This window comes from Mycteria americana, chromosome 1, assembly GCF_035582795.1.
Source record: "Mycteria americana isolate JAX WOST 10 ecotype Jacksonville Zoo and Gardens chromosome 1, USCA_MyAme_1.0, whole genome shotgun sequence".
Taxonomy (NCBI): Eukaryota; Metazoa; Chordata; class Aves; order Ciconiiformes; family Ciconiidae; genus Mycteria; species Mycteria americana.
The window spans coordinates 134,739,804-134,755,081 of NC_134365.1; the positions used below are offsets into that span (position 1 = coordinate 134,739,804).

At 41.1% G+C, this 15,278-nt stretch overlaps 1 protein-coding gene across 7 annotated transcripts in view; it reads left to right on the top strand.

The window, feature by feature from the left end:
- The first annotated feature begins 970 nt into the window (after positions 1 to 970).
- SMPX (small muscle protein X-linked) overlaps positions 971 to 15,278 on the top strand; it is a 43,659-nt gene continuing 29,351 nt past the window's right edge. For 3 of the 7 annotated variants that reach the window (XM_075521286.1, XM_075521319.1, XM_075521299.1), the window contains exons 1-4: positions 971 to 1,177; positions 4,740 to 4,799; positions 9,800 to 9,889; positions 14,111 to 14,264. In XM_075521286.1, coding sequence (XP_075377401.1) covers positions 4,761 to 4,799; positions 9,800 to 9,889; positions 14,111 to 14,251 — 270 coding nt within the window. In that variant the 5' untranslated portion in view covers positions 971 to 1,177; positions 4,740 to 4,760 and the 3' untranslated portion in view covers positions 14,252 to 14,264. Of the gene's footprint in view, positions 1,186 to 4,739; positions 4,800 to 9,799; positions 9,890 to 14,110; positions 14,265 to 14,337; positions 14,365 to 15,278 lie in introns of those variants that run through there. The other 4 variants (XM_075521308.1, XM_075521291.1, XM_075521327.1 and 1 more) reach the window with 4 other exon arrangements.

A 15,278-nucleotide genomic window follows, 5' to 3' on the forward strand; every position in this document is an offset into this window, starting at 1 on the left:
ATGAAAAGAGTGATTGGTCAAGTAAGTTAAAGTCAAGGGAAATCCTCTCTGAAATCACTATCCCAGCCACTAGTTGTTATAAATGTCTTTGGTGCTAATTTTGAAAATTTTTGATCTTCTCCTAGAAGTTTCAAGTAGCAGCAGCAAGTGGCCAGTACAGTATCACCCATAATGACACTGCTGACCATAATGACACAACACCGTTAGCGTCGTGGGTCAGGTGGAGAACAGGTAAGGCAGAGGAGTGATGAAGAGGAAAGCTGCCTCTTGTGAAGATGCAGTGAACAGGAGGCTGTGCTTCTGGGAGTGGAAACACGAGGCTGTGCCCCACGCACAACTTGCTGTGGCAGATCTCCTTCAGTAGCCTTCACTGAAGACAGTACTCCAGCCAGCATGAGCAGGACCGTATAAGAACGCTTCACTTCCCTCATGAGCTATAGCATCTCCCCCCCACACTCTTCCTTTAGCTTCCCTTCACCCACATGCCCTAACGTTCAGCAGCTGGCCGCTATGGCCTCGCGCGGCCAGAAGCCCCGGCCGTGCGCACGGTTGCCCGCACGCAGGAACGCTGCGCCGAGACCCCGAGGCAGCTGCTCTGCAACTTTGCTCCCAAGCCGGCAGCGATACAGTCGCGCTGGTGTGGCATTCGCCTCTCCTAGTCAGTCCCTCCGAGGTGAGTTATTCGTAATTACGTCTCCATAATTATTTCTTTCTCCAGCGTGGCAGCAGGGAGGCACACACTGCCCCAAACACCACGGGAGGTCTTCTGCCACCCCATGCCTGGCGCTTGTGAAAAGCCCGGAATGACAGGGAGAGGGAGGGCAGGAAAAGGACCCAAAGGTGTGTTCCTTCAACACCTCCTGCTTGACACTTGAGCCCTGGTTTTACGATGGTCAAGTGTCACAGGGGACCAAGTTACAGGATGAATCAAACTCTATATTTAGGAAGAACAACTGGAAGCTATGACAGGAATTCCCTTTTACACTTCGCTTCTCAGCTGAGTCCCGCTCCAGCCTGAAGCAGCTCTCAGAGCCGCCCGGGCTGAAAGCATCGGAGCTATTTCAGACACATTAAAAGGATCACAGTCAATACCTCAGCTGGTAGAAGAAGGTACCTCTTTCAGCATCGAAAGGAGGTGCACGTACTCACTTGACGGTTTGGAACTTTTCTTATACAAGTAAATAAGTAAGCTACTCTTGAAGGGGTCAGTTAAAACTTGAAAGACCCTTATGAAAACTCTTTCGTAACTGCTGCGAGGTGACTGCAATACTTGTGGGTTTCTGCTTATTTTAATGTCTTGTGCAGCGTATCAGCGTATTCAGAGCAGATTGTTATAGTTATTGCTTCATAGTCTATGGGGATCTTTAAAGATTTAAAACAGAAAGTCACTTAAGTGCCTAGAGACTCATAAGAAGCCTAACTGTGTATTAGCGCGAATATCGTAGTACATAGGTACATGCTTATTGTTTTCTATATGTCTGTTATAGTTAGTGAATTGTTACATGGAGGTTTTGATGGTAAGAGAGGTGGTCTTTCACCGTAAGCTTAACAGGTTAACTGTAGTGGAGACAACTGCATTACAGAAAACGTTATTGCATTTGCCTAGAGCATGTAGTAGTTTTTGTGTAACAGACTGGAAGCTGCGAAGTGGGGGTTTCTCTTCTTTCTTTGTACTGGCTGGGTCTCACAGTAGTTTAGTTCCTGTCAAAGCCTTTTAATAAGATAATACACTGCAGTTCTGTGTCCAAAATACCCGTTGTGCTTGATGCCATGAGTGCGGCGGGGGGGAAAGGACAGCTTCCAGCCGGGGCGGGGGGAGGACTCTTTCTGTTGTCTGTGTGCTACTGTACATCTCTTGTGCGGATTACAAAAGATGGCATTATGATACCTCATCGTATTTAAAGCAAATTGAATAAGTCAGCTTATTATCTTGCTGCAGCCCTGTCAGAAATTATTTTTAGCAGAGGGACAGAAGATAGGTCCTTTCTTTTACAAAGGTTCTCTTCAAAACACTGATTCATTTCACTGTAGTAGTCCTGTATTTCACAAGTAGTCCTGTTCACAAGTGCTTTCACTGCGAAGCAAGGGCATTTGCAGGGGAAGTCTGGCATAAAACAGCTCCAAACTGAACTAACGTTGCTGTTGGTTTCTAAGTTTGGCTCAGCATGCAGCCCATAAAAGGTAGAAGGTAAGGTGTGGGGAGGCCAAAAAGACACCGGGGAATACAGGCTGTGTGCGTCTGCGTTGCGCTGGGTGCGTACGTGTGAAATCCTGCAGTGGAAATGAGGGTGAAGAGTGATTTTTTTCAAGTTTGCGGAGCTGATTGGAATGCCAGAAATAACTTAATATGATCAATGCAGCACTCTTGACTCTCTCTCCGAGACGCACGGCAAAAGAACAAAGGAATTTCTAAAAGTGAACTAATCACTTCAGTAATAGATGCATCGGTAATCTAAGCTTTATTTTCCTGTGGCTGGTGGTCAGTATTGCTCTGGAGGGAAACTCGGGGAAGGGAGGGAAGGGGAGAGAGCCAGAGAAGATTGTCTATTTTTACTCAGTAGCGTGCTGTTGTCCTGATTTCTCTGGCGGTAATGAGGACAGCATGAACTGGTAGGAAAATCACCTCCTCCAAAAGCAGTCCTACACAATTGTATCATGCATCCGTCTTTAGGAACTGCTGTCTGATTGCAATAATTTCAAACACAGACTTCTTGTGAACCCAGACCACCTCACTGAGGAGCACTATTCCTCTGCTTGTTTTAAAGTCGAGATTCAGTGTAAATCCTTGCCTGTTTAGCTCTAGGTGGCCCAAGAAGTATGTATTGGTGTTTTTGCAATGCACGGGCACACAAGATGGAGAAGTACATCTTAGCTTGAATTTCTTTGTGACAGTATTTAGAAAGTAGATCCACGGTGTTTTAAAATGTTTTGTTAATTTCCTGTGCTTTTTTTTCCATTTTTCATTCTGATTAGAAAGAGAAGATGATAAGAAAAACTCATTAAACCTTTGTGTATTATGAGTCCTATCTTTTCAATAAACTGGGGGATTGTTTTGTATTTATCTTTGGAATTCAACCACTGGTTAACAGCACAGTTATTTCTATGCATAGTAAAGATTTTCAAAAAGGAAAGAGAGAGAGTGCAGTAAATCCTTTTGGCTTTTTGAAATCTGTGCAAATTTTGTCATGAACTTCAGTGGCCGAGATTTCATCCCCCCAAGTGAATTCTGAAGTTTTTAAAACTACCTCTGATTTTAAGATTTTAAATGTAAAAGTAAAACCACAATATAAAACTCACTGGAAGCATGCTGGTTTTATTTTGCATGGCGGGATTTTTTTCTGATTTATTAGTTTAGTGGAAGCAATTTAAACCCGAAGCAACCTATGAAGATGACGTCCTCTGACTTACGGCTATGTGTTGGTTTGGACAGCACTCTTTACAGCTGAGAGTGCAATCAGAGGGAGACCTCTAATGGCAGGTCATTTTTAATTTAAGTTCTGCTCAGCATTATACACAGATTTAAAGCCGATGTGAGAATATGCAAGAGCAAGTCTTCCATGCAGCTCTGGTGATACAATTTCAGACTGATATTCCGGGCTGAAGCCAACCTACAACTCATCTATACTTTTCTCTGGCAGCGCCTCCGCGTGACCATTACACTCTTTAGAGTACCAAAGTCTTTGACCCACTTTTGATTTCTCAGTATGTTTCTACTGTTCTCTCCTACGTCACTTACTACTTTTCTCAATATTTTCTTTCTCATCGCAGGTTAAATATTGTAGCCAAAATATGCTGTAGTTTGTTTGTGATCAACGAGTTCTCTGGTGAACTCATTTCTCACCTTTTAGTATTACTACCTTATTTTGCATTATAATGAGATAGGTTAAATAACCAGACTTTGATGAAGGTCTAGTCCAGTTAAAATCTTAATTCTCAGTGAAAGAATAAAAGGCCGAGACAATGTTTCAATTCATCTGATAGTAAAATTTCTTTCTTGCCCTTTTTTTTTTTACCTTTACAGAATCTTTTCACTTGGGTGTATTTCTCTTTGTTACTGTATATTAATATTGTATCAGTCCATATTTCTATGCCTGCATACAATTATATGGAAACTTCTGTTCTTTTTTATCTTATTGCTAAAGAAAATAAATGAATTTATATGATTTAAAATTTTGAAGAGAGGCTACTTTGTGCCCTCGCAATTGTCCAACAGAACTTTACAGTTTGACCATCTTGATAATTTTCAGTCTATAGGCATTAAAGATTTGCAAGGATTTGTGAGTTGGAAAACAGTTATGTCTGCATTTATCAATGTTTTGTAGCAAGTTATGCTTTATTTGAGAGAAGGTTTAAACTGAGAGTTCTAATAATTCCCACGTACATACTGTGACAGAAATAATCATACATTGTTTATCCTCAAATGCTTCCCTTAATTCTTACTCATTTTACAATGCCATTAAGGTTTGAGAGATTCCTTATCTCTACTCATTATTGTTTTTAATGTGAAAGAGATGATAGCTTCATTTGTGGCTATGAAAGATTAATTGGAGAAGCTCAGGTGTTCTGTCTCCTTCTGATATTCAGAAGGAATAACTAAGCAACTCTGAAACTGAGACGGAAACAGGAGCTGGGCAGATGAAATGGATGCCTGTCAAGAAGCAGCACGGGTTAAGTTCTAGCTTATCTCCTCTAGCTATCAGAATGTCAGAGCCTGTAACACTTTCCCATTTTGCTTGCAGGGATAAGCCTCTGTCTTAAAAATGTCAAAACAGCCAGCGTCACATGTCAAAGCCATTCAGGTAAGAGACAGTATTTATGTTTCTAATATAATAAAATAATAAATCTCAACCTCCATTGCTTGGCAAAGTGCCTTTTGCTCATACAAAACACTGCAGAAGTGCTAACTGGGGATTATTCTTTTAAAGTGAAAAGTTTGGTAGATAGGAACGCACTGAAAAATTTGACCTGAAGAGCATCGTATGATCTGAGCTGATAAAAAAACTGGATCAGATAGGTTGGTTGATCGCTTTCTTGCATAGTCTTTCCAGTGTTAGATTATGTCTGTTGGTGGATCAGCTAAGCAAAACACAGTGATGCATCTGCATAACTGATCAGCATTATGAGTAAAACTAATTCTTGCAACTATTAGATTTTCCGCAGAGTTAATATAATGCTGGAAGAATTACAGGTGAAAAAGATGGCATAGGTATTGTGAAGTTTTTCATTAGGAAAAAAGCAACTTCCAATATTTGTTTAAGAAACATTTTATTTAAAAGCCAAAGTAAAATGAGAGAAATGTTGATGTTTTAATTAAAAAAATTCTTGTATGTCACATACCTCCTCCAATGGCATATGCTCGCAAGGATGAAGTTGGTTGTTACATACTTGTAAAAGAGACGGCTGGAGAATTATCCCAACATCATCATGAAGTAGCATCGTGAAGGCTGTATTTAGCTCATGCTATCACTGATGGTTGTCAAAAGGCCAAAATACCTCCTGAGCACCAGAATTTTACAGAATTTTCATGTATTTTGTAAAATGCACTTGCAATCAAATTTTCCCACAAGTTCAGTTTGCCTTAAAATTGCATAAGAAACACAAACCAGAATTTCTAAAGTCTGATCTATCCTCTGTTTCCCAAAGATAATACTAACTCAATGGATTGGAGTATCAAGAAGATTAATTACCCAGTGGCTAGACAGCATGCTGAAGTTGCAAGGCACTGTAAAAATGCAAATTCTCTTTATCATCATCAACTTTACTGGAACAGGCATGCAAACTACTGTACTCTAATTCTGTTGAAATTAACAGAAGCTTGCCATTGATTTCACTCAGTTCAAATTTTCATCCCTCTTTTACAGTGACTGTGAAAATATTTGTATGATTAATGAAAAAATGTAGATTATTTATAGCTCAAAAGTATTTACATTTTACATTTAAACTCCATAGGCACATACAAATATTTTTAAGGAATGAATTTGGCTTACTGTTTTCCTTAAAGTAAAGAAGTAGTTATAGACTCCTTTTTAGTTTTATGATGACTTTCCAACTTCTAAATGTAAAAAAATTCCTCTAGTTTGTCCATTAAAAAAGTGCATTAAGTTTAAGCACCAGGTTTAATATTTTAAGAAACTTTAATTTTTACAAAGGTAATTTGAATGATGAGAAAAATTACAGCACAAACTTTAAAATAAATCTATTAAACATTGTGTCAAAGGTTTTTCCAGCAGGGAGACTTGCAGTTGAATTGATCCCTATTACACTTTGAGCATTCTAAGAACCATGACTCAAAATGTGATGTTACTTCCATACATTGTGATTCATATATTATGATCCTTTGGTATTATGTGCTATTATAGTAGGACCGAAATCCCCTGGAGAATATACATTGTGCTGCAGCGATGGAAATGTAATGATACTGTAATAACTGAAGTATTTCATGGTACTCTTGTGTCAGAAGTGGCTTCTTCCTGAGTGTATGAGATGTACGCTAAAATCTTCACTTGCCAACAGCCACTAAATACAGATGTGGGGAGTTAAAGGTAGCAAGTGGTTCCCAAGAGTAGTTTGGGGTGATAAAGGACCAAAGTACTGTTAATTCCTGGTAACATTCATTGCTGGCCTCCCCCTCTCAGTGTGTAAAAGGCTGTGTATACCTCTGGCTGACAATTATTCCACCTACAAACACCACTCTTGGCTTTCCCCAGAGGTAAGGGTGAGGCGTGTCCTATTTTTTTCTGAATTACATTCCGTTTTCCCTGTAGTTCCTTTTTTTTTTTTTTTTTTTTTTTTTTTAACTCGGATATGTTTATACTGAAGTGGCTTTCCATCTTACTCAGTCATCCCTCTGGACAGCTAGGAATGGCTGTGATGTTGTGGAGAACTTGCCCGTAACAGTCCTCAACTCATGCAGGGCTGCCGGTAATTCAAGACCCAACAGTTCCTGATCTGGATGCCCTGTCTCTAGTATACAGAAAGGAGAACACAAATACATCTATAAATACCAGTTTAATTGAGTCAAACCAGCAATATATGTTGTATGTCATGCTTACAGATATTTTTCCTTCGATCTGTTCAGGAAGGCCTCAGTCCAGTACATCAGTATGCATACCTACTTATTATGAAAACTGCAATGACATCCAAAATATGGTAGGCACTTTCCAAAAACAAAGGAAGCTGCAAACCCAAGAGTTTTAATAATTAGTATGATTAAAAATAATAATCACACCTAGAAATTCTGTCTAAAGCAATTATAATTTAGGATTTCGGGAGTCTGGAAATTCCTGAAAATGTCCTGTTTAGCATTTTACTGGATGGGAGCAGGCGAGGAAGAGATCACCGAGACTCCTATCTCTGTCCTAGCAGACACGTGACAAGAGCCCTGGAACGTATTTTAAAAACAAAATTGCAAACTCATGCTGATCGCAGCACAACACAGTCCTTACAGAGCTACGCTGGCGTGCATACAGGATTTGGTCCGCTGTTCACCCATTATACGGCTGCTCATCCGCGGGAGGGGACCGGCATTGGATTAAGAGAGAGATTTACAGCTCAGGACTCTGGTACCTCTGGTCAGGAACTGTTTGGAAATCAGTCATACTTTCATTTCATACTAGAAATATTTTAATTTATAGTATGTGTTATCAGATCCAGACAGTGTTAAACTATGCCTTAAAGGCTGCTCGTTTTACCAAGTTAATATTTCATGTCTGCGTACGTCTTGTCCAAACTCTGACGTGAATGCATTTATTGCGGATAAAATAGTTCCAACTACATTAGTGTGCTACGGATTACTGTGAAAATGCTGAAGCAGACCAAAGAGCGGTTTATTTAATTTAATTAGCAGTCTGGCACTTAGTGGTTCATTTTTGTTTCCTGAACCATTTTTAGTCACAGTTGGTCTGTCAATCACAGTAGGAAAGGCAAGGGCTGGGTATCATAATTACCATGCTGCGGTATGCCCTGGGTGGCCGTGGGAGGCTGGCTTCTGCTTTGATTGACTCCGAGGGGAAGGAATGCCTGAGTTCAAAATGAGCACCAAGAGGAGAGAGAACTCTTAATGTTTCAACTCCGCAAACTTGTATGACCACGCTTAGCTGTAAAGTGCAAATAAGTTTCATATTCCAAAAAAAGAAGCTGCCTGGAGGTACCAGAGCCTGGCAGGGGAGATGCTTAAAATTAAAAATAGCGAAGCTGGTTTTTTCCACTCCTAAATGAAATAATGGGTTAAGTACTGCGAGGCTCAAAATGCCCTGTCTCCTGGGAACTTAGGAAGTGCAGATGAAAGGTTTCACAATATCTAAACTGATGCTCAGTGAAAAAGCATTATGAAGTGAATACCCAGGGGTCTATAAACTACATGGCCCTACAGACATTTGCCAGCCCCACTGAAATGGCAGCATCACCTTGTGTAAATAAAATAACAGGAAACAGATAAATAGAATAAAGGGAAAGGTGCTTATTTCTTAGGAAATGGTTTCTTAATTTGCTCGATGTTTGATTACAGCTGTCAGAACAGTTGTCGTTACTAAAAACAGTGGGCTGTATTCCTGTGGTTGCCCAACCTGGGGCATGATCTGCAAGACCACGATTTGAGCAGAAGGACGGGGTTATTCATCTTCATTTAATGCAAATCAGTCAGATGGTAACCAACAATAACACAGCTCGCTGTTGGAAGGTCCTCCGTTTCCGCTCCATAACATTACCGATTCACCCCCTGGTTTTACCAGTGGGAGTCATGATATTTTGATGACATTTCCTAGGAGCAGCTTCTCTTCTGAGATCATGAGATAAGAATAGGTATAAATTGTGCATTTAGTTGATCACGCCATTTGACTTTTAAAATAATCCAGGCTGGGTCACATCGGCAAATAGATACATTTTAGCTGCTCTTTCCGAAGCAACATTTTCTGCCATTCTTTTCTCAAAAATCTTTACTCTTAAGGTATCTATTATAAGCCCCATTTGTGTTATGGCTACTGGCTTTCTGCCACAGATAAAAAATCAGATTGATGCAGTCGTGTGGGTATCATTCTGGAGGGAGTTTGCTAAAGCCGGGGGCTAGCAGTCTGTGCGGCATTAGGGCCGGCTTAACCTGCTCCAGCCCGTGAGCCCCTGCTGCAGACCGGGCTGGGGTGCCTGGGCAAAACCCAGCAGGGGCTGGAGGGTCAAAAAGCCTTCCTGCCTTTTCCCACAGGTCCTCTTTGCAACCGAGAGGCGTATTCCTAGGACTGAGGCATTACATTTGCAGTTTGTAGCACCCATGGGTAAATTTTGTCAGTAAAATCACTTTTTAAACACTCATGGCTTAAGTTGGCTCAGGACAGGCTTTCCTTCTTAACTACCAGTGATTAAGTGAAGTGAGAACTGGTGTCACTGAGGGAGGGAGAGTGGTCCAGTGGTTTGGGTGTTACTGTAGGATTTGGGTGATTTACACTTAAATCCTTATTCTGGCACTTGACCTTGAGCAAATCGAAGCAGACCCAGATGCCAAAAGACACTGGTGTCTAGTACTCATTTGTTTAGAGTTCAATGAAATCAGAGAGCATTAGACTAAGATGCAGAACTTCAAAAGCTTTCTAGGTAGCTTTGTTTTTTCACTTTCCATCTTTAAAATGGAGATGAAAGCATTTCCCTTTCCCGTGGGAGCGGTGCGATGATGCATACTCTGAAGGCATAAGTGCTCGGAAACCACAATAATGTCTATACTCTCGTCCCACCCCTTTTGAGTTTTGCCACTTACCATCTATATGTTTATTTATCAGTCACTATTATATGCATCATAATTTCCTTCTCACAGGCTAATATTAACATCCCAATGGGAGCATTTCGACCTGGTGCAGGCCACCCTCATAAAAGAAAAGAACTTACACCTGAAGAAGTGGAGGAGGTAAGAAAAAAAGGGGGTTTTGATTTTTTTTTTTCCAGGAGAATCCCTGCCGTTGATGGAAGAAAGCCTTTTCATCAATCTTATAGCACTACATACCAATCTGAGGTATCACAGCTGAACACGCGCTGATCGTTCATGGAAGTAACTGGCCACCTACTAAACACTTCATATATACATAGTTCTGGTTTTGATGCTAAGGCACCTATAGGAATTTAAACTGTTTCAAAGGTGCGTAGCTCTGCTTCAACAGCAGGATGATATCTGCTGTCAGGAAAGAGAGCCCGGATTTCACCAGCAGTATTTATCTGGATGGGAGTTGATGGAATACATCAGGAAAAGTTATAGCAAGGCTTTGGAAGAATACGCTACTACCTGATGCCCTGAGGTGGGATTTATTGTTACAGCTTAACTATATTGGAACAGGTTTTTGAACCTGACTTTTTTTGGAATATTTATTAACAAGGAGAAATTGAATGTGGAGACTATACATTTACAAATTAAAAACAGAAATTGTGAACCCATTTACCTGCATAGGGGTGAAAATACTCCAGTTAAGATTGAATTCTGTGTTTACATGCCTGTATTTTTCAGGGAGTATTTAACACTGCGTTTTGAATATGAAGTCCAATTATACCTTAACCAATACTGATCACGAAGGTTATGATTAAACACAGGTGTCATATTTCTGGATGATATTAAAGCATCTTATTTACCATGAAATTTTATAATAAGTAAGAACTAAAACCAATGGTGGAGGAAAAGGTAGTGGGATACTCCAAAGAAGAAAAAAACTCAAGAAAGATGGGTGCCTATGGCTTCCTGGACAGCTGGCTAAGTTTGGTCTTATAGTCCCCACCCAAGACCTGGTCCTGCTGGGCCAGAGCTGCGGGGGCTCCCCAGAGCCAAGGGCAGGAAGGGCTCAGATCGACCCTGTACAATTTTTGTATCAAAAATCGTGTGGCCAGCAGGACTAGGGAAGTGATCGTGCCCCTGTACTGGGCACTGGTGAGGCCGCACCTCGAATGCTGTGTTCAGTTTTGGGCCCCCCACTACAAGAGAGACATGGAGGTGCTGGAGCGTGTCCAGAGAAGGGCAACGAAGCTGGTGAAGGGTCTGGAGCAGAAGTCTTCTGAGGAGCGGCTGAGGGAACTGGGGTTGTTTAGCCTGGAGAAAAGGAGGCTGAGGGGAGACCTTATTGCTCTCTATAGCTCCCTGAAAGGAGGTTGTAGAGAGGTGGGGGTCGGTCTCTTCTCCCATGTAACAAGTGACAGGATGAGAGGAAATGGCCTCAAGTTGCGCCAGAGGAGATTTAGACTGGATATTGGGAAATTTTTCTTCCCTGAAAGGGTTATCAAGCATTGGAACAGGCTGCCCAGGGAAGTGGTGGAGTCGCCATCCCTGGAGGTATTTAAAAGACGTTTGGATGAGGTGCTTAGGGACATGGTGTAGTGGTGGTCTTGGCAGTGTTAGGTTTACGGTTGGACTTGATGATCCTAAAGGTCTTTTCCAACCTATACGATTCTGTGATTCTGTGATTCTGTGATTCTGTACAGCCGGGCTGCCCCTGCCAGGACTGGGCCAGGTGGACTTGCTGCTGTGCGGGCGAAGCAAAGCTGTGGTGGCTGGAGGGAGTCTTGCCCTCACGCAGAGCAGAGCGGTGAGGACCAGGAGGGAGGTGGATAGTCACTTCTCACCAGGCGTGCGGTGGCACTGCTGGTGTTTCAGCCCCAAACAAGAAGCAGCCAGATTAGTTTTGGACAAATCATCAGCTCCTTCTGACCTGGTACAGGCACTTAAAATGGTCAGGTTTGGTCACGTAAGAGCTAGTTCTTCCTTTTCTGACTAAATCAGACAGATTTTTTTCTGAATTTCGACATATGTGATATAAATAGTGCTCTGTTTACAGAGAACTTTCCTGAAGAAATCAAACCCAGGCTGACTTAACTCTTCTTAAGAAGATTTTAAAAAAACAAAACCGAACATACAAAGTGACCTTGAACGCATATTGTGGCTTTCTCCCCTGGAAAGAAATCAAAGCATATTGTCTCCACAGTAATTAAACTGGTGAAGGAATGCATGTTATTAAGCAGAAACTAATATAGCATGTGTGAATTCTGGTAGTATTTGAGAAATAAAATAAATGACTAGTGCTGATAATTAGATTTGCTTGGGTAATTGAATATTACTTTGCTTCTCGGTTATGTGAATACTATATATATATGAGACAGACATTACAGAATGAAAGTTCTTGGCCCCGGTTTTATAGCCAATATGCAACCAAAGCAATGGGAGTAAAGACTACAGAAGCAGATCTGGTAATAGGAATAGAATAAAAACGCTACCAGTGGACTTATCTTTTCAGCTTTCTCGTCTCGTTAAGTTTTGCAAATACAGCTTATGATTCTTTAGATCAGCTTTAGACAAATACAACTTTTGCTAACAGTGCTTAACATTTTTCACTGTATTTTAAAACCTTGGCAAAGGAGATGAGGGAAATACGGGTCTTACTCAAAGGGATGGTGGAGTCAGAAGGGAACATGTATTTTTGAAGGTCAATGGAGCGGACATGTTAACATGCAAAAGAAACGGGGGGTGGGAATTTCAGAAAATAACTCTTCTTCAGTGAGAGCATTTCCATGCAGGTATTTGTTAACTCTTGTCATAAATCTAAGTCACTCTTCAGACTTCCTTCTATAAAACTGAAAGCCAAGGTCTGAGCTCAGCTGTGCATTGCACACAGAGCGGGTGATATGGGGGGGTGCAGTCATAAATAGCACACACCTGAGATTAGAAGGGGAAGCTAACATCAATTTATGGAGCGCAAAGTCTCCAAAACATGGTCAAAGTTTGCACTGTTTGTACTATGAGAAGTACTATGAGAAGGGATGCTATTGCAGATGACTTGAAACAGTATTTTTAACACAGTATCTGGTATGGAGCTTTTAGGGATGGTAGTTTTTCGATTTTTCAGATTAGCTAGCTGTGCAAGAAAACTGTCAAAGGAAACAATACAAGCTCATGGCTTAAAGATCAGATGGGAAGAAAATGTCAGTTTTCTAAAATTCCTTGTTTATTTGCTGCTTGACATTGCAAAAAGTCTTCTTCCTCATTAGCATGTGGTCCATTAGTCAACAGACAAAAGAGGGGTTTACTGGCCAATAATAGTTGACAGATAACTTCGTAATTTTAAAAATGAAGTTAAATATTAAGAATTGAATGTTCAAGGTCACTAGACTTTTCCAAAAAGGGTGGCTAATGAATCTCAAAACTGAATTAACTCCAAAAAGGCCATCCCAAGAGGACATACACAGAGTAATCAAAAAAGAAAAAAAAAAATTCATTGTGAAATTATTTGCAGTAAAATATTAATTCATCTCTAAATCTACATGATTCCCCCTCTATGCCAGCTTTATAAAATACAGAACAGGCTGGACAAACCTTAAACTCCCTACTGGAAAACTACTCCTTCAAAACATTGCTCAGTCTAGAATAGAAATTGGCTAAAATACATGCTCTACCTCACCTAGGAGCAATAGTACAGCCGAGGCAGTACCAAGGGCTGAAATACTCTGGTCCATGTGGAAATTAGCTGACATGCTCGCTATTGTGTAAGTGCTGTATTTAGCCGGAATTTTTACAGTGTCAGCAAAATAGCTGTCAGGCACTACCCTAATTCAAACATAAAAATGACAAAACCCCTTCTGGTCTTACAACTGACGTTAAGAAAAATTAAACATCAGCTCGAACTGAGCTTGGATGGAGCTTTTTGTGTCCATAACCTACTATCATAGCTCTTCTCCAAAGCTGCAGAAATGCATGATGGGAGCAACTATGAGACTCTGAAAGAAATTAGATGATAAAAATGGTTCTTCCACTTTTTTTCCCGTAAAATATGAAGGACCTGGGAGTTGCCTTTCATGCTCCACTCAGTTAATTTTCCACTAATGGTCTGACACTGTAAATTCTTACTCATTTACCAAAAGATCCACATTCCTCTGCACTGAGCACCTTCACATTTTTTTTCCAGAATGTTTTTAGACATTTTAGACAACAACCAACAAAATAGCCTATCTCTTCCTGCCCTTCCCCCCCCACCCCTGTTTCCATTGGGATTGTATTTAGTATAAAAGCATCCTTCCCTGTTTCTCAAATAACTGACCTTTGCTCATGCTTGAGAGATTGCTATTGCAGCAGTAAGGTCACTGGTATCCTTTTGTGCAGAGTGTTCCTGCTTCGACAGAGGAGGAGAAAGACAAGAAACATCTCCCAGGAGCTAAGAAACTTCCAGGTCCTGCTGTCAACTTGTCAGAGATTCAGAACATAAAGAGCGAGCTGAAATTTGTCCCCAAAGCTGAACAGTAGCTGGAAAAAGCAGGTGAGTAAAAGAGAGGTTCTTTGCATGGCTCTAGGAGAAGCAGGCTGATCCCGAAACCTCTTTGTGTCAAAAGATGGCTTTCCAATTACTTCAAAGGGCCCAGAATCGCACCCCATACTTCAAAGACAAAATATAAGAAGAAAAGGTCATAATCCTTGGAATTCTCTGTTATTTCAAACATAGAGCATGTAGAAGACTACATCCGACGATACATGGCACACATCAACTGGCCTAACAAAAAGTGTATTCAGGTATTAGGAATATTAAAGCCAGTTTAAAAATATCAGCTTCTTGCTTCACAAGCACAAGTTCCAGCTTTACAGAATATAGGACTTGTATTTGTACACACTAGCTACAAATAAACGTATTACAATGCAAATAAATTTATTGCAGTGATGGACAAGTAGGTGAATATATTTAAAAAGCTCCTTTGGCACATTAGATATTTGATATTATTTTATTTCTGTAATTCAAAGCTGACATGCTAATGGCTCCATATATTTGATCACAGAAATGTACTCAATGCCACTTGTGGCACCCAAGGACTTGCTATATGTCTGTGCGGGGCTTGGAAATATGATATAGGACCCTGGGGAGATCTGTGCTCCTCTGGAGTGGCAGCTGGAGACCAGGCAGGGACCCTCAGGCACTGCAGACAGCACCAGACACCTATGTGTTGAGCCACTGGTCTATGATTAGCACTGCAGCTCATACTTCTTATTTTGTTCAATGTCTGGATGGAGGTCAGTGACAAGTGGCGTACCTCAGGGGTCTGTACTGGGACCAGTACTGTTTAACACCTTCATCAGTGACATGGACAGTGGGGTCGAATGCCCCCTCAGCAAGTTTGCAGATGACACCAAGCTGAGTGGTATGGTTGACACGCCTGAGGGACGGGATGCCATCCAGAGGGACCTGGACAAGCTGGAGAAGTGGGTCTATGGGAACTTCATGAGGTTCAACAAGGCCAAGTGCAGGGTCCTGCACTTGGGTCAGGGCAACCCCTGGTATCAA